Consider the following 24,214-nt stretch of genomic DNA (forward strand, 5'->3'; position numbering starts at 1 on the left):
ATGGAGTCCAGGCTTAATTCAGGATATCTGAAAATCTGAAAATTCCCATCTTAATCCTCCATCTTGGTTTTGTGAAACAGCCTCAGGTGTATAAAGACCTTCAGGAACCCCCTGGATTCTCATGAGACTCGATATTATTGCACTGATGGAGCTCATTGTGATATTAAAAAGTTCATTTATAATAAAAGTTAAAACTACATCCGCCATGTTTTCATCAACTCTCTTAGATGAATAAATCCTGTAATTTATAGATTACTATTAGATTAAATTTAAATAATTATACAAATCCCAACGTGTTATTTTACTTAATCAGAAAGGCCGCCCCCCAAACTTGTAGGGCTGGTCGATAAATCGATTTAATAAATTAATTCAAATTTACAATTTTTTAAGATTTTTTTCTACCAACGGACTCATTGGGAAAAAAATAGCATTCAATGCTGAATAGATGTTTAAGAAAATATATTGTCAAAATATTGTAAAGAGGAAACTTTTTTAACATAATACGATTTTTAAAGTTAGTTTAAAGTAACACAAGTGAAGTGAAACCTGTTCTTAACTCATTGTGTAAAACCACCAGCAGCTAACATTTACTTAGATTTTCATTGTTTACAATGACTGGGCGGCCATCTTGCTTTACAAGCTTGTTTTACAGCTTGTATTTGACGAAATGCTTTACATAAAAGCCAGTTTTTAAAAATATTTTTTATCCATTTCTTTTTGTAAAACAAAAAGGAGGATGGAAAAAAAAAATCAATTGACTGGATTCGGTAAAGTTGGTATATTATTTATAAGCCATATCGCCCAGCCCTACAAACTTATGACATTGGCTTTCATAGATTTTTATAGTCTTTAATATACTTTTGATTAAAATATCCATAAACATTCTCCCACCTCTAATTACCCAGGAAAAAAGCTTTAACAAATGGTAAAGTTTCCCTTTTGGTAGCTGGAGAAGCTTGAAGCTCGCCTCACTAGTCGATTGTGTGCTTTCATTTTCCAAAGTAACATTTTATATTTACATAAATCCCTTTAAAGCTGCCTGACAACATCCAGTGTCTGGTCGGACCAAGCAGCAAACCTGTAAATGTTTTAAGGGACGATAATATGAGGCGCATCAGCAGGAAATAATTAGTGTTGGACAATAAATAAATAAAATAAACATTTCTCTTGTAGCCACCCTTCATTAAGGGCTCTTAATTGTATAGATTAAATAAACGTTTGTGCTCAGGAGGACAATCTAAACAGCAGCCATGTTTGTTTTACTCTCATGTAGTGCATTCCCAGCAGCCAGCGACTCTCAGGCAGTTTTAGTTCAGGTAAAAGACGCGTTAGACTCATTGCACAGCAAACATCACACTCAGGATCTCCACACATTCTCATGGCATCATTCAGACTCCTCCATCATGTTTGTCCAGATTTACAGTATAAATACAAAAAATAAACCATTTGTTTATGGCAGATATCTCTAGAGCGGTCGGGCTTTAGATATGGAACCTGGGAAAGTCCGAGCCAGGAGGGAGAAAAGGATGAAGCACGAAGGGAAGGAAGGAAGGAAGAACTGAAAGTAGGATGGTTGGATGGAAGAAAGTCTGGAAATATTATTTTTCCAGACCTTCCATTTTTGTTTTCTCACACTTATCCAGAGCTGGAAAAGTCCCTAAATCTAACTCCAGATTTTCCCGAACTTCGCAGGAACGTCACACAATTCTTCATCTCGAGTTGTGAATGACTTCAGAGTTTTGGGACGAGGCTGACGAGTAAAATCCCCACTGATGACGACAGCTTTCCAGGTTTTGTCTCTATAAACGACACGTTCACAACATTCAGAGGAGCAGAGCGGCGGCCCGGTGGAGGGACCCGTCTGCCCGATCAGAACTCGTGTCTGTGGTACATGTCCGGGTCGTAGTACTTGGTCACCACCACTCGGTTAGCAAACTTGCGGCCGGTCAGAGCCTGCATGGCTTTCTGGCAGTCTGAGGGAGAAACGTACTCAACAAATATCTGTAAGAGAAAAAAAAACAAAAACAGCAGAATCAGGTCCGGATGCTGAACGGATGTGAAACCGATCAGAACTTTGCAACCAGAACCAAGCGACCCGTTCTGACCTCAAACCATGCAGCCGTTTCCACAGGCATGCTGACATTACTTGTGCCTGCCAGTTGTGTTGCAACCGTAGATTTCTCCACATTTGCCCACAAGATGGCAGCAATGAGCAAAATAAAACTTTTTTTTAATTTATTTTTTTAAGATCTTATTGGGTTCAGGGGCGGCAAACAGATCCTGGGTTCAAATCCCTGCCAGCGGTAGGGATGTGTACTTTATACATTTTAACCGACACGGTACCTGGGGATCGATACCGGAACTTAACTGTACTTATTTTTGGTACTTTTGGGTATTTATGTAATAATAAATGTTAGTTTAGTAATAAAATCTCAATTTAACACATTTATTTTTCCATATATAAACTTGTTTGGATCTATAAATTAACCTTATTAAATAATGTATGAATTTTAATACATTGCCTGAATAATAATTAAGGCAATGTGTTAATAAAATAAAGTTTTACCAAAACATTTATCAGAGGGACAGAGTGAACGAAGTGAATGCGGGATTGAAGCATGTGTGAATAAAACACGGTACGATAAATTGATTTAATGGATTAATTTGAATTTAAAAATTTTAAGATTGAATTTCTGGAAAATCTGGATTTTATTTTGCCAACGCACTCATTGGGCTTCCATGAAGTGAACAGCAGCGATGCTGAATAGATATTTAGGAAAATATTGTTAAAATATTGTAAAGAGGAAACTTTTTTTTCTACCATAATATGAGGCCCTTTAATTTATTAATTTACTTTAAGTTGGTTTGAAGTTATATAAGTAAAATGAAGCCTGTTCTCAGCTTATTGTGTAAAACCACCAGCAGCAAACATTTAGTTATAGTTTCATTGTTTACAACAGCAGGGCGGCCATCTTGTTTTACAAGCCTGTTTCACGGCTTGTTTTTAGTCACAGTTTGAATTCACGTCAACTCACAGACGAAACGCTCGACATAAAAGCAAGTTTTTAGAATAATTTCTTATTGTGAAACAAGAAGGAGGGGGAAATATCACCCTGCCAGCCGTATTAAAACACAAAGTCCTGCTGATTCCAACCACCTGTTTTGTGAGCGGACCTTGCCACAGCCGGGGACCTCCACGCCGTCGACGGGTCGGGGAATCTCGATGGAGCGGACGCTGCCGTACTTGCAGCACTCCTCCCGGATGTCCTCCAGGATCTCCTCGTAGTCCTCGTCGTCCACCAGCTCCTCTGGCATCACCATGTTGAGAAGGCACAGCACTTCTGTGGGCATGCCGGAGTTCTGCAGCCTCTGCAGCCCGGGCACCTGCAGCGTCACCGGCGTCTCTATGATGGAGGTCTGCAGGCGGGGAAGGGTCGGCAGCAGTGAGCTCCTAATGTCAAACTACAGGATATTAAATCATCTATTATAGATTAACACGTAACGTCCTCCTCCAGCCTGCCCTGTGTCTCTGTATCAGCAGAGAAAATAAAGCAGTTTTCTTTAAAACCTTTCTCCTCCTCATCGAGCCCTTTTTAATTAAATGTTTCTAGTAGGGCTGTAAAAATAACGCGTTAATTTAGAATAATTAATTTAAAAAAAAAATAACGCAGATTAATCAGTGAGGCGCGCCTCCCCTGCGGGGGCGCCAAAGAGTCACATGGGAGGCGCAAGAAGACATAGAAGAAGCTGTTAAAGCCAATCACAGTTTTTTTTTTCATCCAAACAGAGTATGGCTTACAAATACTGCATTCAGATAAATTAAATCAAAATGCTGCAGCCTTTGGCAGAAATTACTAAACATCACCGTGGGATTGAAGAAAAACAAATAAAAAGTGTCATATTTTAGCCTAAAATATTTAGGCTAAAGTATTTAGACTAAAATATTAGAGTTAGTAAGTGAGGTGTGAAAAAGAGACAAAATGTTTTTGTCTCTTTTCTTTCCAGCTTCTGGGAGGTGATGCAAAAGTTTATTCTGATCATAATCATCATGAATGTCACCATAATTTAAAGAGCACTTTAACACGAGGTAAAACAAAATGCCAAACATCAGAAATACATCAGATAAGAGATAACTATCAACTAATAAAATAGCAATAAGTCTAAATTGTGTATAATTAGCCTAAAAAGTAGATTGGAGTATGGAATATGTTGACGTCTGTTAAATTCAGGTTATCTTTTTTTAATATTATTTCAGTTAATGTCTCCTGTTGACGTGAGTTCAGTTTGACATTGGTGTCTGTTTAGTTCAGTTTGTCTGTTGAAAACAGCACTTTAATGTATCTAATGCTGATTATTCATTGAATAATTTGAATTTAAATATTTAAAATACTTTCACAGTAAAAATCATATGCGATTAATTTAGATTAATTAATTACAGAGTATGTAATTAATTAGATTAATTTTTTTAATCGACTGACAGCCCTAGTTTCTAGAAACAAAACCTTTAGCTAATAGAAACACATTAAACCCTTTAGGCTGAAATCCTGAACACTGAAACATGATGTCTAAAGGTTTTTCCTTTCATTTCGTGAAGTTTGCTGTTGATACAAACTCAACAAGAAGTCCAAACTGTTGACTTTGAGCGTGTAACAAAATTAATTTCCCTCTGGGAATATTAAAGTATGACTGATTCTGATTGGAGAATCACTGCTTCCTCCGCCCTCGGCCAATCAGCTCCAGCCCTAATTTCTACTCACAGGATTTGCGTTTTTGGCTCCCACGCTGGCCCTCTGGACGATGAGCTTTTTGTCGCCCAGCTGCATCCCGTTGAGCCCGGCCACAGCCTGCCGAGGAACGAGCGCAGAGCCATGAGCGACAGAATGAATCTCCTGGTGCAGAGGAAACAAAAGCGTTTGCTTTACCTGATCGGTGGCGCCGATGTCCACGTATTCACAGAAGGCGTAACCTTTTGACAGCGACGTGGCGCTGTCTTTCACCAGGTTGAAGGCTTTGAGCGGGCCGAACGACGTCAGGAGCTCCTTCACCTGCAAACAGGAGCCAGAGACGCCCGTCTGAGAGCAGAACTCCATGTGAACCGCAGTCCTTACGTCTACTGAGTGACCTCAACCTGATCCTAGTTACAAATGTGCAGCGGCTTGCAGAGGCATTCGTACCCCTCCATCTGAAAGGTGTGGCATGCATTGTATTCCTCCCCGGTGGAGTCATAGCTTTACAGAACCACCTTACTGTACGTTACTGCTGCAGGTCTTAGGAGGCATGTTCATCCCTACCAGCTTTACACGTTTTCCCTCCTAAACAGCTGGAGAGCATCTGGGAACATCGATGTGAAGTCACAGTTTCTCAGCTGGATTCAGGTCCGGACTTTGACTAGGCCGTTCTAACACATGAATATGTTGTGATGCTAGAGATCCCACTGTAGCTCTGGCTGGATGTTTATGGTTATTGTGCAACTGGAAGGTGAACCAGCAACCTCTATAGGTTTTCTTTCAGGATCATCTCCCCGTTAACTTTGACTAGTTTCTCTGTCCCTGCTTAAAATGGAGCATCCTCGTTGCATAATGCTGCCACCTATGGAGTATTTACTATGTAGGCCACAAAGTTTAGTTTTGTTCTATTGCAACCAGAGCAGCTGCTTCCACATGTTTAGTTTCTCACAAATTAGGGAAAATTCCATATCCGGTATTAATGTTGCTTTTATGTCTGATAACCGATATTTACCGATGTGTGCATGTGTACACATTTACGTTTCTGTTGTGGTCAAATTTGGTACCGAATTAATTTTTAATAACGGGTTATAGTCTAGAATTAGACACTGCTATTTTTTTTTTTAAATCTCTGCTAAAAACAACAATCCTGGTTGTGATGCATCACTGTCACCTGACCAGAGGTGGGTAGTAACTAGTTACATTTACTTGAGTAACTTTTTGAACAAAATGTACTTTTAGGAGTAGTTTTACTGCACTGTACTTTTTACTTTTACTTCAATCATATTATTACTAAAGTATCGTTACTCTTACTTGACTAAAATCTCTGGCTACTCTACCTGCTGTGAGTAACTTCATGAGTAAAGAACAAACTTGTTTTAACCAAAAATGCACCAGAGAGACAAAAACCTAGATTTGTGTTTAAGTGAGACTTCTTATTTATACAAAATCTTTGTTATTTTAATGTTATTTTCTATCTGCTGAGATTATTGAAACATTTGGAGGTCAGATGAACGTTCAATAAACAGTAGATGTTGGCATTAGAAGTACTTTGCACTGTTCTAACATTACTGGATATACATTAACTGCTAGTATTGGTCTCAAGATTAATGTTGAAATTTTTTTTTTTAATTGTTTCCTTTGTCTTTAAAATACCAGATTTAGCACATAAACTTGTATTTTTGTTGGTCTGGTTACATAATTTTTAAATATTAAATCATCAGCTGCTATGATTAGTTACTCAGTACTTGAGTATCCTCCTTACTGAGTACTTTTTTACTCTGACTTGAGTAATTTCTTGGCTGACAACTTTTTGCTTTTACTTGAGTACAATTTTTGGCTACTCTACCCATCTCTGGGCTTGACCAACCGGTTGTTAATATTGGTCCAGTTTTACTTATCGGTCTGATACCGATATGTTAAAAAACGACTAACATTGGCCGATTCCAATATTAATGCTGATATATCATGCATCTCTATCACAAATGGCTTGTGATAGAGGGATTGATAGAATTATTTTCTTCTCACCCTTCTTTCAGAGGCCAGACTTGTGGAGTTCACACCAAATAACTATCCTAAGATTTTCTGACCTGAGCTGTGGATCTCTGCAGCTCCTCCAGAGTTACTGTAGGTCTCTTCTTAACGTGTCCACCTGTTGGTTTAGGTGGACGTCCATGTCTTGGTAGGTCTCCGGTTGGTCCGTCCTCTCGCCGTGTTCTGACGATGAATTGAACGCTCTGGGAGACGTTCAAAGCTTGGAGTATTGTTTTATGACCTGTTCCAATATTGTTACAAGCAAAAAACATGTTTTGCTAATTGAAACAAAAAATTGCAATCCAGAAATTAAAGTTTGCAAAACTTCTTAGTAAAAAAGGTTTTGAGAGCAGCTTTTGAATTTGTTTTTTGAAAAAGTGAAAACTGAGAAAACACTGATGTTCATTTCCTCATATTTTATTTTTTCAAATGTTATTCTTTCCAGAATGCGTTTTACAGATCCCATTCTCTTTCTTGACGCACACATTGACCAATAAAAATGTGGCTGCTAACGTCCATGACGACCAATAGAAATGCATCTTCGCTCCTCACTCCAGAGGAAAGCCCCCAGAAGTGAAGAGAATCTGATCCATAAAACGCAATTTGAAGGAATTCATTAAAAAAAAAAAAAAAAAATGTGAAAATATAAAATCTGTAAACTAAAAAGATATAGAAAGAATACAATTTTAAATTTTTTTTAAAACATCTTTTTTGATCAAATAAGATCTGAGAAAACAGCAAAGTTACTCTCAAAACATTTTTTGATGAAGAATATTTTCCAAGTTTAATTTCTGGGTTGCATATTTTTTTAAACGTCCATTTAAAAAATGTGTTTCTTTTTCAAATTTCCATTTACCAAACGTGTTCTTTGCTTGCAACAATGAACAAAATTCACTAACTTATACTGCTTGGTCTTCATGATGCTGTTTGTTCACTAATGTTTTCTAACGAACCTTCCCAGAATACATGGATTTCTACAGAAAGGTAATTATTTATTTACAGGAATCAGGGTAAAGCTTCCTCAATCCAAATACACGCCACACTTTTCAGAATGCTATTTATGAAAGCTTTTGAAAACTCAAAATCATCTGTGCACCACGCACTACTTTGTGTCGCTGTTTCACCTAAAATCCCAATAAAATGCATTCAAACTTCTGGTTTTATGTGTAAAAAATTTACATAAAAGTTCAAGTGGTACGAATAATTGTACGATCCACAGTAACTGTGTGTAAACCCAGTGTGTAACGTATAGATCTATACGAAGTGGGACTGAATCGTTGAAATGGTCTCTAAAAGATTTTTTTAAATTTAAACATTTTAAATATTAGTCAGCCTGCAGGATTGATTAATTAAACTCTTCAGTTGGTGTTCTTTTACAGTTTGCTGCACTCTGAACAGTTTTCTGTTGCAAAACAAAGAATGCATAACAACAAAAAACACAAAAACAGATGGTTTGAATCATGTTGGTTTGTTATGTCCTAATATGTGATTTAATTAATTGCTTCAGATGCTAAGCAAAGGCTGTCAGAATAAATTAAATAAAATGATGAGGAAATGTTTTGTGTTTCTAACCTGGCCTGCCTTTTCCAGCTCCAAAATAAGCCATTTATTTAAGAGAAAAACCTTTAATACTCCCCACCGTCACCACTAATTACCTCCAACACCATCAACACCTCGGCTAAACGCTCATCAGCGCTTAACCCCAGATAACCAGATCCTAAGCGCGCTCCAAATGCATGATGGGAAAGAGAGAGCAGGCAGCACAGGAGCCTGCCGGCTCGCTGTGGATCCGTGTGTGGACCAGAAATTCTTACTTGCCTTGTGTTACATGTTGGCATGGCAGCAGTAGATGAGTACTACTGAACAAACTATGAGCGCAGACTTAACGATCTTACAGGCCCCTAGCTGGGGACAAAGTGGGGGGACAAAAATGAAAGAGCTGTGAGTATCAACGCAGTGAAAGCGACTGAGATTAATCATAAAAGAGAGAGAGAGTCAGTGAATAGAAGACATCAGGGTGCAAATTGTAAATCTGAACACAAAAGAAAAGTCCACTCTCTGTTTCTGCAGCTAAAGGCGTTTCTGGAGTTGTTCGGTGATGTTTTTTAGCATCTTCAGTCAGCTGTAGGGATGTTTAACTTTTAAAAAAAAGATATAAAGCTAATGTTTTATAGTGAGGGTTTAATTCACAGCTAACTAGGAATAAACCCAAGGAGCTGCAGACATGTTTCATGGGTATTTCCAGTTTACTTCCATAATTCAGCTAATTCTGCTGGTCATTTATCTCATCTTATTTCCGGCTGAGTAAGGTCAGCGTTTATTTACACTGGATGGCGACGGCTCCCAAACGGGTGCATTCTCATTTAGTTCTCATAAAAGTTGTCTTATTCATTCTTCACTGCGCTATAACGTTGAACTGGGAGGATAATATGAGGAAACGGCCTCATGTAGCAAGAAGGAAAATCTTTTCATACCTTGTTGAGTCCGTAGACGGGAACGCCAGGAATAACCAGAAAAGCTCGTGAGCTGAGCGACAAAGTCGGATGTGAGATTCAAACACGGGAATTTGGTGGACATGAAGGCGACTGTTGAACCATTCAGTGTATGAATTATTCCTGTCCTAACGTGGAGACTAGAGGCGTGTTAAAAAAGAACCGATTCTCACATTAATTCCTAAAGATCGATTTGAAAAAAAATGCATTGTCCACTGTGAACTAAAATGGCATTTCTGGCTCAAACTTCACTCTGAGACGTGAATTTTTAATGTCACATTTTTAATAATGCACCAGGTTAGTGTCCAAATAGCAGCTGTCTCTGTTTTCTACCCTGGACCTGTTTGGGTTTTCTGCCCCTCAGCATGTCTGTGAAATCGATCGTCTCAACATTCAGGGAGAGGCTTTAGCCACCATTACTTTATTACTTTGCTGTTAAATGTTAATATGATACCAGTATAAATATGTTACACAACTACACAGTCTTGAAAGTCAGGTAACAGCTTTTTTTTTTTAAATAACAGCAATCCAATTTAAGATTGGAATCGATTCTAAATCCTGAGAACTGGAGCTGATTCTAGAAATTTGAATCGGTACGCAGCCCCAGTGGAGACCATGCAGCTGCCAAAAGGTTCGCTCACCTTACAATGTGCACATTTATTTGTTGATCAGTTATTTGTAAGTTGTTGAAACTGCTGTAATGTCTGCAATGATCTACTGATTTACTGGCAATTGTCTACAATCGCCACCCCAACGTGATTTTGAAATCAAAAATAGCAAAAAGAATGACTCTGTTCGTCCATAGCGCCGTTTCTGCCCATTATTCTAGTTTCTCACACAGAAACGCTCAGACATGCCAGTGGTGCAAACCGAAAAACATCCAGTGACCGCTCAAAACGGAGGTTCTGAGCAAAAACCAACAAAAATAGCGCCGCCCGTGGTTCTGGCTGAGAAACCTGTCTATAGAGAAGTTTTTGCTTTAAAAGAAAAGCAACATTTTGTAATAATTGTAAAAGATTTCTGCCCACAGATAAAACAAATCACCTCCTTTTGGTTTCATGCCAGGGGACATTTTCACAGACCAGGACCTTCTGGTGCAAAATCTTATATCTGGATTAATTACATTACCCCTGGGTGTCACCAGAATGCAATGGCCTAGTTTAAGTGAGGAATTAGAGGAGCCAGAATGTTCCATCAACTAAACATCAGATGGATTTGGACATGCCAAACTGTAGAGTTGCTCCTTATTATGGCAACACAGAAAAGAACAGAAAACTTCTTACTTCCTTAAAGAATCCTGGAAAACCAGGTGAAAAAGAGGACAGACTTTTCCCTCATCACATAAAACGGTGTAAAGGAAACGTTTTCTTGATTAAGAATATGTGTTTTCCTGTAGCTTTACTGGAACATGACGTCTGCGTATTACTGCGTATTACTTACTAATAAATGAAGCGATAACCACTTTCTCCAACCTTTTAATAATCTGAATAGTGTGTGTATAACGAGATGAAGGGTGTGGGATTCACGTTGTCCTGCTGTGCTATCACAGAGTACATTACGTTTCTGGGATGTAACCATTTCACTTTGATTTTATTTCTAATAAAGGGTCAACTGTTATATATATCTGTAAGGTTGTTACTGGGTGATGGCTGCAACACTTTAATCAGTCAAATAAATCTGTGAAACATGGAATGATTACATGCAGAAAAGTGAGACTTTCAGCTGCTTTAACACTGCACGGATCCCCAACACTGCAAAAACAGAACTTAAAATAAGTAAAATGTTCTTAAAATTTGTGTATTTGTCCTTGATTTGAGCAGGTAAATAAGATGATCTGCCAATGGAATAAGATTTTTGCACTTAAAATAGGAACAACTCATCTCCATCATCTTATTTCAAGTGCAGGATGTCTAATTATCTTATTTTAGGGGTAAAAATACTCATTCCATTGGCAAATAATCTTATTCACCTGCTCAAATCAAGGACAAATACACTAACTTTAAGAACATTTTACTTATTTTTAGATCCGTTTTTGCAATGAATACCTTAAAGTATTCTGGTCACACGGTTGTTTAGAACATTTAACAACACATCAAAGTTACAAATTGCCTACCTGAATGCAAACATTTATGAATAAAAATAACACCAAACAATCCAGAAAGGCACAGTTAATAAATTATTTCTTAAGGTGGACATTTTCCTTTGAGAAGAGATGAACATTAATCTGTTTTTAGATAATTACACTGGAATTTGCTAATCTCACCTAAATAATTTAGCTCAATAAGAGATTGTGATAAGAACTCTGTTTTAATATGATTACTTGCATATTAAAACTGTTTCATATCAAGCATTTAGCTGAATGAAAGCTGGCATCATGCTGGGACTAAAAACAAAAAGACAAAATATTTTTACATCGATGTAGAAAATGTTTCCTGCATTAATATTTAATGGCGTCATGTAATGTTTCTGCAGGAAGCCTAAACGACCTTTAAGGCCCGTTTCAGGGCGACTAAAAGCTCAGAGTGTGAGAGAAAAGTGAGGAAAAATGAGAGAACCTGTGCGGTCTGCCGTCAGTGAAATACCTGGTCGTCGTTTAGGTAATTAGGCAGGCCTCCAATGAATAGTTTATGAGGTGAGTCAGGAACGACTGTGGAGACGACGCCTACGCAGCCAGCCAGCAGAGAAAGGAACGTTAGAAATCACACAACACCGGGGGATAAAGCTCTGCGGGTCGGATAGGGAACAGAAACCCACCTGGAACGTGGAAAGCCGGCTGCTCTGAGATTCCAGGTAAGGGACGATAATCGTGAGGCCGCCTGATCTTCAGCGACTGACCCTGGAAGATGATGCCGTCAAACGCCATGGCCTGCGTCGTCTCGTCCACAGATCGGAACTAGAAGGGAGGTCCGATGTTTAGTCTATCAGAAAAACTTGTTTTCCTCGTTTCTATCTCAACCTGTTTGGCAAAACAACAACTTAAAACCTCCTTTAAAAAAGCCTCACTGCATGGCAGCTAAACATTAAGGCAATACCTCTAGATTACATGCATTGACTTTACTCAACAACACATTTAGACTTAGAAAACTTTATTTGTCATTTTGTATGCACAAAGTGCGTAAAGAACGAAATTTCGTTTGCATACAGCTTGAAAAATAGTAGTAAATTGTAGTAAATTGCAGTAATCTTCAGGATAAAGATGCAGCAGCGATTTATGTAAACAATTAAAATGTAAACATTGTAAAACAATGTAAACAATGCAGGGGAAATAGACAGTGTGCTATTCCCGGTGTCCAGGAGAGTATTATTTATTATTTGCTTTGTAATGTGCAGCTCAAATAAAAACCTGTATCCACAGCAGTTAAGGAAATTTGTGTAAATCAGTGAAACCTTTGGTTGTTGAAACAACAAGACTCTATTCTGCAGAGATAGTTGTAGGAAACTGAAAGTTAGCTACCCAGCAGTCCTGGGCCTGTATTTCCAAATATACAGTAATCTTAGAATTCCCTGAATTCTTAGATTTTTCTTAGAATTTTACCTCGTTAAGATAAAAGTTATTCACAAAGCATCTCAGGCCTTAAGAGAGCTCCTAATGTGGAAAAACGTGAAAACAGAGAGAGCTGATTGGCTGATCCGCCTGAACAGTGGAGGAAATGAGCGCATAAACTTCTTTATCAATCATACAATTATTAATATGTAGATAAGAAACTTTATCAACCTCATAGAAGGAAATTAATTAGTTGGTTAAAGGCTCTGGTAACGTAATTTTATTCAGGATAAATAAAGAATGGGACAAATATTGAATAATCATGAATAGAAATGGAGAGATTTACAAAGAATATAGATAAAAGAGGTAATAAAGTATTTTCTGTATTGCATGATGATGTCAGTACCCTAAAAGTTCATCCAGAAGTTTATTTCTGTGACGCCATTTCCTGGTTTTTGATTAGTGCAGCGCCTCACGTTTTAAAGTCTGTGTGTTTGAGCCCTGATCAAAGGACAAATTTACCTTTCAACACTCTGTTCTCCTCTCACAGGTGTGAGCTTTTTTGCCTTTTTATCTCCATTTTCTGCCGCTCGTTATGTAAAATCCAACCGCTTTATACAAACTGGGAAATCCCAGTAAACGGCTGACAGGTGAGAGCGAATCAATATCAAATAGATGAAGCCGTGAAATGACTGACGGGTAAAAGTAAATGAGCAAATCAATATGGAAGGAAATAAGGTGCGTTCAGAGATTTTGATGCTGTGTGAAAATTATTTCATTTAGCTAAATTTCATCATCATGACATTTCTTAACCCAGTCTAATCGGTTAATTTCTCCTCTTTGATCACTAGGAGCGCCTTTGTGTCTTTTTCTTCTTGTAATATCAACCAATCATGGCTCTAGCAGCAGGATCAACCACGCCTCCTCTCTAAGCTAAACAATTCTGTCATTTTCTTCCTCAGAGTCGCTCTGAAGCTAAAACCCCTAGGTCAGGGGTGTCAAACTCATTTTGGTTTATACAGCTTAATCTGATCTCAAGAGGGCCACACGAGTAAACTCATTGCAAGATTAAATGGAACTAATAAATGTGGACTTGTTGATTTTTATATTAAGTTAATTTCACTTTTACACAATATATTATGAATAACCTCAGCGTTTTTAAGAAAAGTATGTGCAATTTCAACAATACTTTTACTCAGTTAAACATTTACTTGTGCATTATGCATAAGAACTGATCACAGTGATTGTACAATGTTGAAAAACATTTATTCACATTTTTTGGAACTTAAAAACACTGTCCTGCATGACAAAATACATCAAACAGATAAAAAATAAGAAATTATTTGAATTTTTCCACACCTGAAGCTTAATCTGCTAATTAAAACACAGCGCCCCTCGTGGACAATATAGGAACTGCATATTTTCAATTAAACAAAGTACATGTTTTTTTCAATAATTGTTTTATCATTCTCTTCCTTTTATCTTGTCCACTTGTGAAAGTCAAATCTGATGAGTTCTTTGTGGCATCTTATTGCCACATTGCTAGACAGGACAATGGGGGGAAAAAAAAATATATTTTTTTTTTTATAATGATAATGCATTTAGCCACAGGGCCGGACTAAATTGTTCGGCGGGCCGAATCCGGCCCGCGGGCCGTATGTTTGACACCCCTGCCCTAGGTAGTTTTTTTTAGTTTTTAGGCTAAGGTGTGAGCTCCCTGTGAGTCTGAGGATCTTTGTGAATTTCCACTCCAGGCTCCTACAGCAGAGTGAGACTTCAGGGCGGTTCTGATCAGTTTGTCCTGTATTCAGGTCGTTCTCTGTCTGGGTTTTCACCACCAGACCTTCTTTTGTCTGGAGGATGTTTTGTCGAAGAAGCGAACCGACCCGGAGCTGCCGTCAGCAGACACCAGAAAGACTAGAAGAAAATGTTCTGGGGTCTGTAAATTAGTTATTAAACCCAAACCCGAATGAGCTCAACATCAGAGATTGGTCACACGGATCGTTGCGTGTCGACTCGTGTGTAAAAAAGTCAGGAGTCATGTTTGCTCTGTGTGCATCGGCTGACCTCAGCATGGACTTTTCAGAGCTGTGCTTCTGACCCGAATGAGCTAAAAGAAGCTCAACCTAGCAGTAAACATGTGAATAAGGAATAAAGGTGGCTCTGGAGTAAAACAAAGAATTAATATTTAAGTTAAGTCCACATCTGAATATGTTCGAGGAGCTGATGCTTTGAAATCAAGTTCTTATTAATTCCACACTGCAAAAACTGATCAAAAAATAAGTAAAATGTTCTTAAAATTTATGTTTTTGTCCTAGATTTGAGCAGGTAAATAAGATTATCTGCCAATGGAATGAGTATTTTTACCCCTAAAATAAGATAATTAGATATCCTGCACTTAAAATAAGATGATAGAGATAAGTTGTTCCTATTTTAAGTGCATAAGTCTTATTCCATTGGCAGATTTACCTGCCAATTTACCCTCTCAAATCAAGGACAGATACACTAATTTTAAGAAAATTTTACTTGTTTTTAGTTCCGTTTTTGCAGTGCATTAAATAAAGTCCAACTTGATCCACTTAAAATACGACTTCAAACAACCCAGATCAGGCCAGTTAGGAAACAATTAATGATGTGGTCATAATGACCTAAATGACAATAAGCTGATGTGAATTTAACCCATTTGTTTCTCTCATTTTGCTCCGTCTTAATGAACTGAAACGGACCACGTAGTCTTTAAATGATTGAGACCGGTGCTAACGGTGCTAATCACTACTGCTCGATGCTAAGAACACGTTAAAAACTCAACTCCAGATCATTTAAAAATATTAAAACCCAGAAAGGCCTTCCTACACTGCAAAAACTGATCTAAAAATAAGTAAAATGTTCTTAAACTTAGTGTATTTATCCTTGATTTGAGCAGGTAAATAAGATTATCTGCCAATGGAATGAGTATTTTGACCCCTTAAAATAAGATAATTAGACATCCTTCACTTGAAATAAGATGATTGAGATGAGTTGTTCCTATTTTAAGTGCAAAATTCTTATTCCATTGGCAAATTATCTTATTTACCTGCTCAAATCAAGGACAAATACACAAATTTTAAGAACATTTTACTTATTTCTAGTTCTGTTTTTGCAGTGCATGTGAATCACTTCTTGAAGAAAGATCATAATCGGCTAAAGCTGTTAAAGCTTCACAAACGGCTGAATGTTGGCCACAAAGCTCTGATCCGTGCATCGTTAACAGCCTCACCTCCAGGAAAGCGAAGTTTTTGTCCTGATTGATCTGGACGGCCAGGACAGGGTTGCTCGGCGCCTGCGAGAGGCCTGCGAGTCGCATCTGGGCGTTGAAGAACTCCGCCATCGACTCCTGGCACGGTGTGGTGAAAAGTGATGCAGAGTTAGCGTGACGTTAGCGTGACGTTAGCGTGATGCATCGGTGCAGGACACGCATGTCCAAGCCGTTACCTCGGTTACGCCAAAGGGGATATTTCCTACATACAGCCGTCTGGCTTGTCTCGTCATCTGACTGCCGACCATGGGCACCTGAGCCGGTGCTGCTACCACTCCTGTGGTGGCGGCTGTCGCCAGCAGAGCTATTGTTGGAATCTGACCTGCCGCTGGGGGAACATGGAGCAGAAACACGGCTGTGAGACCAAAGGGAAGTTTACCTGGACGACCAGTCACCAAAACACTGAAGAAAATGTTCCTGTCAATATGCAGATCCAATAAAAGTGATATCAGGGTTCCTACAGCGTAAGGCAAGTTAAATTCAAGACTTTTTAAGACTTTTTAATGCCACTTGAAATAAAAAGTTAAGACCAACTTCACGATAAACAAGATAAACCTGGTTGCGACAACTTCACCCAAATGTTTATTTTAACACAAGCCATTACTTTATGGCACAGTAAACATGTTAAAGATTTTGAAAAACATTCCATATAGGAAGAAAGCTAAAAAAACACACAATTTACAGATATTTTTAAACAACTACTGAACTGAATTCACAAACTTTGTTTTGTTCCCTACTAAAATAAACTATAAATCAGTGCCAACTCTTTTTCACAGCTATGCTCCGGCCGCAACAGTTTTTATTAGTTCCGCTATCGGGACGGAACCAATACTGGTTACTTACCGTTAGGTAAATTTAAAAAAAATATATAATTGTGTCAATTATTTTACTGTTTGGTAAGGATTACAAAAATAAAATCCTATTTATGACTTGGTAACAATTTTAAGACCTAAGAGATTGATTTAAGACATTTTAATGCCAATTAAGGCCTTAGTTTATATTATAGAATTGAATGCCTTTTAAGACTTTTTAAGGAACCCTGGATAAAAGTCTCTGTTTCCAAGCAGAGAGAGAGAGGAGGTACCTTGCATAGCTTTGTATTGCATTGGTGTGATGTGTTCAAAGCCTGGAGGAGGAACGTCCCAGTATTTACAAGCCTTTTTCTTTCTCGTCCGCCGCGGTGAATGGCTAAGATGAAGACAACCACCAGGTAAAACCTCAGGGAGTAAAAACTTGTGTTCTGTGTGTTTATACCAGTAACTTTCCCCATAAAGTGATTATTTATGCAGCGGCGGGGTCTGGGCAGCACCCTACCTGTGCTTCTTGTGCTCCCGGGAGGAGCTGCGGCGGTCCCGGCTCTTCCGGTCCCGGCTGCGGCTCCTCTTCTCCCGGCTGCGGCTCCCTCGGTCTTTGCTCCAGCTGCGGTGCTTGTCGCCGCGGCCCGGAGATCCGCTCCGGCTCCGCTTTTTGTGCCGCTCTCTTTCCCGCTCTGTGCACAAACAATTTTCCTCCGTTAAGCATGAGAAACCCCGGAGGCGTTTCGGGGGGACAGAAAGGACGGAGCTGGTGTTCTACGTTGTTTAATCAGCAGCTGCTGGAGGTGAAGATATCCTGGAGAACTTTGAGGAACGGCCCAGAACTCATTAGTGTAATTACTCCTGAATCAACGGCGTTCATCTCTGACTCCTCTATGCAGCCTCACACATCAATAATATTTCACTTTTGTTGTCCCAGATGTTTCATTTTAACAATTTTTGATAAAAGCAATAAAAGTAATATTAATATTTGTTATCACTACCAAATGTACACGGATGATAAACTAAGAGCTGAGTAGTCTGAGCATTTTTTTAAAGGTGCATAGCCACATTATTTGACTTTTTTATTATTTATAAGTCAGTAGCTCACTCTGGTTGTATACAAAGTCTTTATGAAAGATTATCACATCCTGCTGGTGTATTAGTTGTTATTTTTATGCTTTGTTTTTGCTCAGTTCATTAGTAAATAAAGCCTTCACGTTTATTTATATTAACGGAAGTACGAACTGCGGATGTGCAGCAGGGGTTAAACTAGGAAGCAGCTAACGGTTATTAGCATCTTCTGGCGAAACAATGAAGAAAGGTTCAAGATGCAGTAAAAAAAAATACAAAAATACAAAAAAGGATTCCTGGAGGGAAAAGCCTGGAATATCTCTGGGAATCAGATGTGATGTAGAGTTGACTCATGTGCGTAAATGTTCTAATATTAGGCTCTTAAAGCTGCTGTAGATCGGTTTATTTAATTAATAACGTTGGTCTTCATCAAGCCGAGCTGCTGCTTTACTCTGAAACATTGCAGAGGGTCAGACTCGGTCCGCCATTATTTAATACTGTTTTATTAATTAAGCAAACCGGCATTATGATAGTTCTATGATGCTGTCACTAGATGGCGCCACGTCTGTTTCTATCTGCTAATTATGCCGTGCTGAGGCTATTTATCCACAAAATGGACCATCAAAACATTATCAACATGGGGGCTAGGTGAATATAACTTTATTCTATCGTGATCAAACAGTTTTTGGTCTTATTTTAAGCACATAATGTGGCTATACACCTTTAAACGTGCACTAAAGAGTGCCTGGGCTGATGACATCATAACGGGTACAAGAAGCTGATTGGGTGGCTTTATTCAATTTAAACAGAGTCTTTGAAACATTCAAGAAGAGTTTTAGTGACTGACGTCTGTAAACTAGAGTTTGTCGCGGTTTTCCTCCAACAGACGGAGTAATCGGAGAAGCTGAAGCAGACAGTGATGATGACAACGATCCTCTTCATCACTGGACTCAATAGGTTTTTATTCCTGTTTAAATCTTCTATCTGATTATTATCACCTTAAACATTTTCATTCAGACTGAGCTCACAACTCTTCAGCTTCCCCGTCGAACTTCTCTCTGTCTCACCGACCGGCATTCGGATGTTTCTAAGGACATAAACCGTAAAACATAAATGGTAGCGATTTATAATGAACCTCAAAGCAACGGCTAAATGCCACTTCCATCCTGGGTGACAAACAAAAAGGATTTTGGTTCATTTTTACAGTCAATTTCTAACTTATTGCTCCTTTATTTGCCAAATTTAGGCTCTTTTCCAAACTTTGAAAACAGGAAAGCAAAACTATTCCAAAATAACAAATAATTTATGACTAAAAATGAGCTCATTCTGAATCCAAAGCAGCAGATTTATAGCATAAAGAGCGAAACCAAAAGCTCTCAATTCTATTTTATATGAAATGATGTGCTAAATGTTTGTGGATGTATGAATAAATATCTATTGGAGCCTCAGGAACCAAATCAGATGTAAGCGCTGGACCTGAGCGTTTCCCTCCTGTGTATTAATGACCCGCTCTGATGCCCTCGTGTTTCCTCTCACGCTTCAGCGCCACGTTGGCCTGCAACCTTACAACAAATCCATATGAGATCTTCCTCACTTCAGCGCAGATCTGCTCTGGCTAGACGCAGGTAGCAGGAAGGAAACCACCAACACCTCCAGTCTAGGGCTGAACAATTAATCGCATTTTCAATATAATCGCGATTTAAAAAAACGCAATTTCCAAATCGCAGAGGTCTGCAATTTTTGGCTATGTAACAATTAGGGAATTAGACACGTCCATTAGGTGTTAGTAAAATGTTTAAAGTGGGTTTGCCTCCACATGGAAGGGAAGACAGTTGCAGCAGTGAGATAATCTAATTTTATTACTTGTTCTAGAGTTTATATAATCATACATAGCATTAAGTACAGGTCAATCAGTTTAATACATAGACTTGCTTGTTGGTTGCACTTTATGTTCAACAAGGATTGATGTCCAAATCAACTAAAAGCTGTTCTCTTGAATAATATCCTGATTAATAGAAACATTAAAAGTTCTTGTTTTAAATAGTCCTTGTTTACAAACGTCTTTATTTAGACGCCATTTTTGTTGCTTGTGGTTAATGCAGAGAAAAGTCAAAATTGCAATTTTGGTTGAAATATATTGTAGTCAGAACGTAATCATTTCTGCTCTGAGTTTAGATGCTGCGGGTCTTTTAGCAACTAATCCGCACAGCGAGGAAACAAAATGATTTGTTGTTTGTATATGTTTAAAAAGACATGATAAATCAAACTGGGGAAAAAAAATTGCATTAAATCGCAATTTTAAGAAAAAAAAAATCGCAATTAGATTATTTTCCAAAATCATTCAGCCCTATCCAGTCTGCACCCAGACTAACAGGTGGAGAGGCTACAGCTCATATTAAATACCGCCCATCCTTCCTGCTGCATGTCTGAGATCAAGTCGCTACGCTAAGCGGTGTTGGAGACACCCAAAGCCCCACAGCATGACGCTGCCAGCGCCGTGCTTCATAGCCGGTTTTTAGGGTCCTTACTTCCTCCAAACGTGTTAATTGTACTGCTGACAACCAGCGCAGCCTTTGTCTCACCTGAGCCTGTTTCTCCAGGAGAATATTGGCTTTTCAATGTTGGAGCAAAAGCTTCTTCTCTGAAGGGACGCTTCAGCCTCTTTTAGTTCCTCAGAAATGGCCTGAAAAGACTTTCACATCTTGGTGAATTCACAAATTCTACCTAGATTCTCAGCAGCCTCCACTACATTCTCCATTTCTCCCAGCATCGATTTGTCCAAATCTTTTTCAAGCTGCCAAACGTCAAGAGGTTTTGACCCGGTCAACATGAAATACATTGCAGAACCTTCAGAACCAGGTACTGGAATATTCAGCTAATTATGCCACGCCAAATTTTTTCTGTGTACCTTTCAAACTGCAGTTTGAAGCTGGGCGCTAATATTAGCTGGTTTAACCGCAAGTTTTGAGATTCGTGTAACATTCGTTATCGTGGCGTCATTTTATCATGTGAATGGGGAAGAAAAAGTAATATTCAAGAATCCACCCCCTCCCCCAAAAAATAAAATAAAAAAATAAACGTAGACGGCATCTTCCTGTGCAACCTCGTCTTCAAAGTTCTGTTCTGATTACTACAAGCGTTGTTATCGATCTTCCAAGTTTTACCTCAACTTTGGCCACTCAAATCTTATCAGAGGTTAGTAACTTCTTCTTTAATAGCACATACTCATTTAAGACCATATATTTAAGTTTATTTCTGTGAACTCTGAGCATGATTTGACAATTCACACGTGGTTTCCTTGCATCCGCAAAATTTATATTTTCCGTTGCCGTTTGCATACATCACCGTGAACTCGATCACGTGACACGATTCAGAGTCTCTGATTGGCCAACTGCTTTGTTTATAAACAATGAGAATGCACCTGATAGGTTTATTCAATAAAATTTCAATTCTTTTGAGCCAGATTCTTTTTATAGTTAACAGTAGTTATTAATACAGTGGAAATGGAACTTAATCTCTCATATTGTGTATTTTGCATATTCCACTATGTCGGTAGATGGCAATGAGTAGTTAAAATTGCTGTTTAAATAATTAAGAATTATGTTTTTTTTACTTTTCATTTGGAATTCAGAAAGTAAATTATACAACTTATAAGTCCTGAAAATGTCATTGAGCTATGATCATTATTTCTGAAGTTATAAGCAATAACTTGGGAAAAGTCGTTTAACATGATCACAAGTGTTCCTATATTTTAAGACAAAGGCCGAATTAGCTCCTCGATTTTGTGATTTCAAATTTTTAAATTAACTTCATTAATATTTATCTTAGAACAATAATCTTGGTATCATTTTAAAGCTCCCGGGTACCTTATTCTTAAAATGTAAGTCTTACTCGTTTTAAGTAATGTTGAATTTTTTTTGTCACATGCCTACTCCAGTGGCAACCTGTGAAGCTCTATTGGACTCCAGGCCCCAAGAGACCTAAGGCAGCGCTGGGAAATAATGGAGGCCAGCCAGGCAAAAACAGTTTTTATAGTCTGGACCTTTTAACTTAGGGGAGAATTCACTTTTATCGCCAGTGGTTCAGACCTCAGTGGCTCTGTTGAGTTATTTTGAGAGGACACCAAGTGTATGTCATTATAGAGCTTCACGAAAAGATATAATAAAATATTTAGAAAAATGTAAGGGGTGTGCATACTTGATCCTGCATGCATAACTGGGATTCTTAATATAAGGAAAATATGCAATAAATTGAAACTGGTGAAACCAATTCCACATATATGCTGCATAGCTTTTCCAGACTGGAAGAAAAAATTATAATAATTTAAACTGTTTATTTAAAATAAGCGTCCATAACAGTTAAGTTCTTTTGTATTTGTGCTCTAAAGGAGGATCTTCCTGCTCGTTTTCCCCACAGGTGAGCTGGCCGCCTGCGCTCAGAGCTGCAGGTAAAAACGACGGGATGGTGTCTGTGACACAGACCCAGGCTCACAGCCATCAATGGCCGCACACAGGAGCGTCCGAGCCGCAGCCAGCGACGGCAGGTGCCCGGTAAAGTTGCCATGCCGTCGGTTCATTCATGCATCGGTTCATTCATAATAAAAAAAACAGCAAGCTAACCGTTACGTCGCTAGCTTGCGTCTTAAAAAAACCGGGACACAGACAGAAAATGCCGACGGCAATAAATAAATAAATAAAATAAAATAAAATAAAAAAACAGGCAAAACTAACCTTGTCGATTCTCACTCAGCTGCTTCTCAAACTCCTCGAAATCTGACATTTTATCGGTAACGCTGAAGAAAGGAAAATAAAACACCGCTGGTCTGAGAATCCACACGGACCGGCCGTTACATCAGTGCGGAGGACCCGAGCGGCCGTCTGCGCGTGCTTATATATGAGCCCGGGACTTCCGGTCAACCCTTCACAATAAAAGATTCGATGGGGTCGAGCTCACGTTCTAAAATGGGGACAACTAAATTATTTATATATCTATAAACCCCAAAGTGCTTTACAGAATGTAATAAATACCAAACAGAAACATAATAATAATAATAATAATAATAATAATAATAATAATAATAATAATAATAATAATAATAATACATTTCATTTATAACGCACTTTACATTTCAAAATAAAATCTTAAATTGCTCCTGTAGTAAGGGGTTAAAAACAGTTCATAAAGTATAATGAAAACAAAAACACCATCAAAGCAAAATTGAAACCATAAGTATTAAAAGGCCGTTTGAAATAGGAATGTCTTTAGTAATAGTAATATAGTAATAGTAATATCATCTGTATTGTCATTGTGACATACATTACAACAAAATGTGTTCTCTGCTTTTAACCTATCCCCTTGGGGAGCAGTGAGCTGCCATGTGCGGCGCCCGGGGAGCAATTTGGGGTTAAGTGCCTTGCGCAGGGGCACATCGACATGTGGCAAGGGGAAGCTGGAATCGAATAGGTGTTGAGTTTTAGTTCCTCACTTAACTTATCATGCCAGAGACGCCACTGATCATTACTAAAAGATATATCAGATAATTAATGAGATGTTTTTGTGAACAAACAAAGCTCAAACAGAATCATATTGTATCTTGCGTAACACAACAATCAAACTATACTCTTCGCCATATTTACAAAGTCAACTTGCTAAATACCTCAAATCCTAAATTAGAATAAAAATTTATTTTTTTTATTTATCTATGCTTAAATTGTCAGATTAAATGTAACAGTATTCTAATTATCAATAAACAAATGTAAACATTTTAGAACTATGGTCAAAATTATGGTTAAAATTCAAGCATTTCTAAGAGGGACTCAGTCCACTAATGTGATGGGCCGGCTGTAAAATTTGCTCCTCTGTGGCCAACTATTTTCTTCTCTCACTGACTGTAATACGGCGTCGTAGAATTTGGATTTTCAGTGTTCCAGGTTGACAAAAGGTGCATCAAGGTGCCCGCCCTGTCCAGTCAGAATCCATCCGTCATAAATCTGATGGCGTGTTGATGAGCGCCGAGTCAGAAAAAATAAAATGAAGTGGCCCCATGAAGTCCGAACTGCAACTTTTTAATGTTGTGTTCCCTTTGGAGCTCGAAGATCAGATCAGAAAAATCTGATTTAACTGTAAACTGTCCACTAAAGTCATGTTGTTACATGTTCCATGCTGGAACTCCTGATCAAATTAAAAGTGGTGTCTGCATGTGGTTAGTGCAGCTTTAAAGGACCTTATAAGCGGAGCTACGAACAAAAGAACAGTTTCCCGGCTGTCGCCATATTGGAATCCTAACCTTTTGTATTTTTGTTTTCATTCTGGAATTC

The 24,214-nt window shown here is 38.4% G+C and overlaps 1 protein-coding gene across 1 annotated transcript; it reads right to left on the bottom strand.

The window, feature by feature from the left end:
• Positions 1–472: 472 nt before the first annotated feature.
• On the bottom strand, positions 473–22,794 carry LOC105938871 (splicing factor U2AF 65 kDa subunit). The gene is made up of 11 exons (XM_036148743.1): positions 22,628–22,794; positions 17,344–17,518; positions 17,114–17,217; positions 16,206–16,357; positions 15,991–16,107; positions 12,005–12,143; positions 11,833–11,912; positions 4,923–5,045; positions 4,758–4,844; positions 3,175–3,417; positions 473–2,001 (listed from the first exon to the last, which is right to left on the bottom strand). Exons 1-11 carry the CDS (start codon positions 22,674–22,676, stop codon positions 1,870–1,872), a joined length of 1,401 nt encoding a protein of 466 aa, XP_036004636.1. The 5' UTR covers positions 22,677–22,794; the 3' UTR covers positions 473–1,869.
• Between the last annotated feature and the right edge of the window lie 1,420 nt (positions 22,795–24,214).

The sequence above is a fragment of the Fundulus heteroclitus genome, chromosome 16 (assembly GCF_011125445.2).
Source record: "Fundulus heteroclitus isolate FHET01 chromosome 16, MU-UCD_Fhet_4.1, whole genome shotgun sequence".
Classification (NCBI taxonomy): Eukaryota; Metazoa; Chordata; class Actinopteri; order Cyprinodontiformes; family Fundulidae; genus Fundulus; species Fundulus heteroclitus.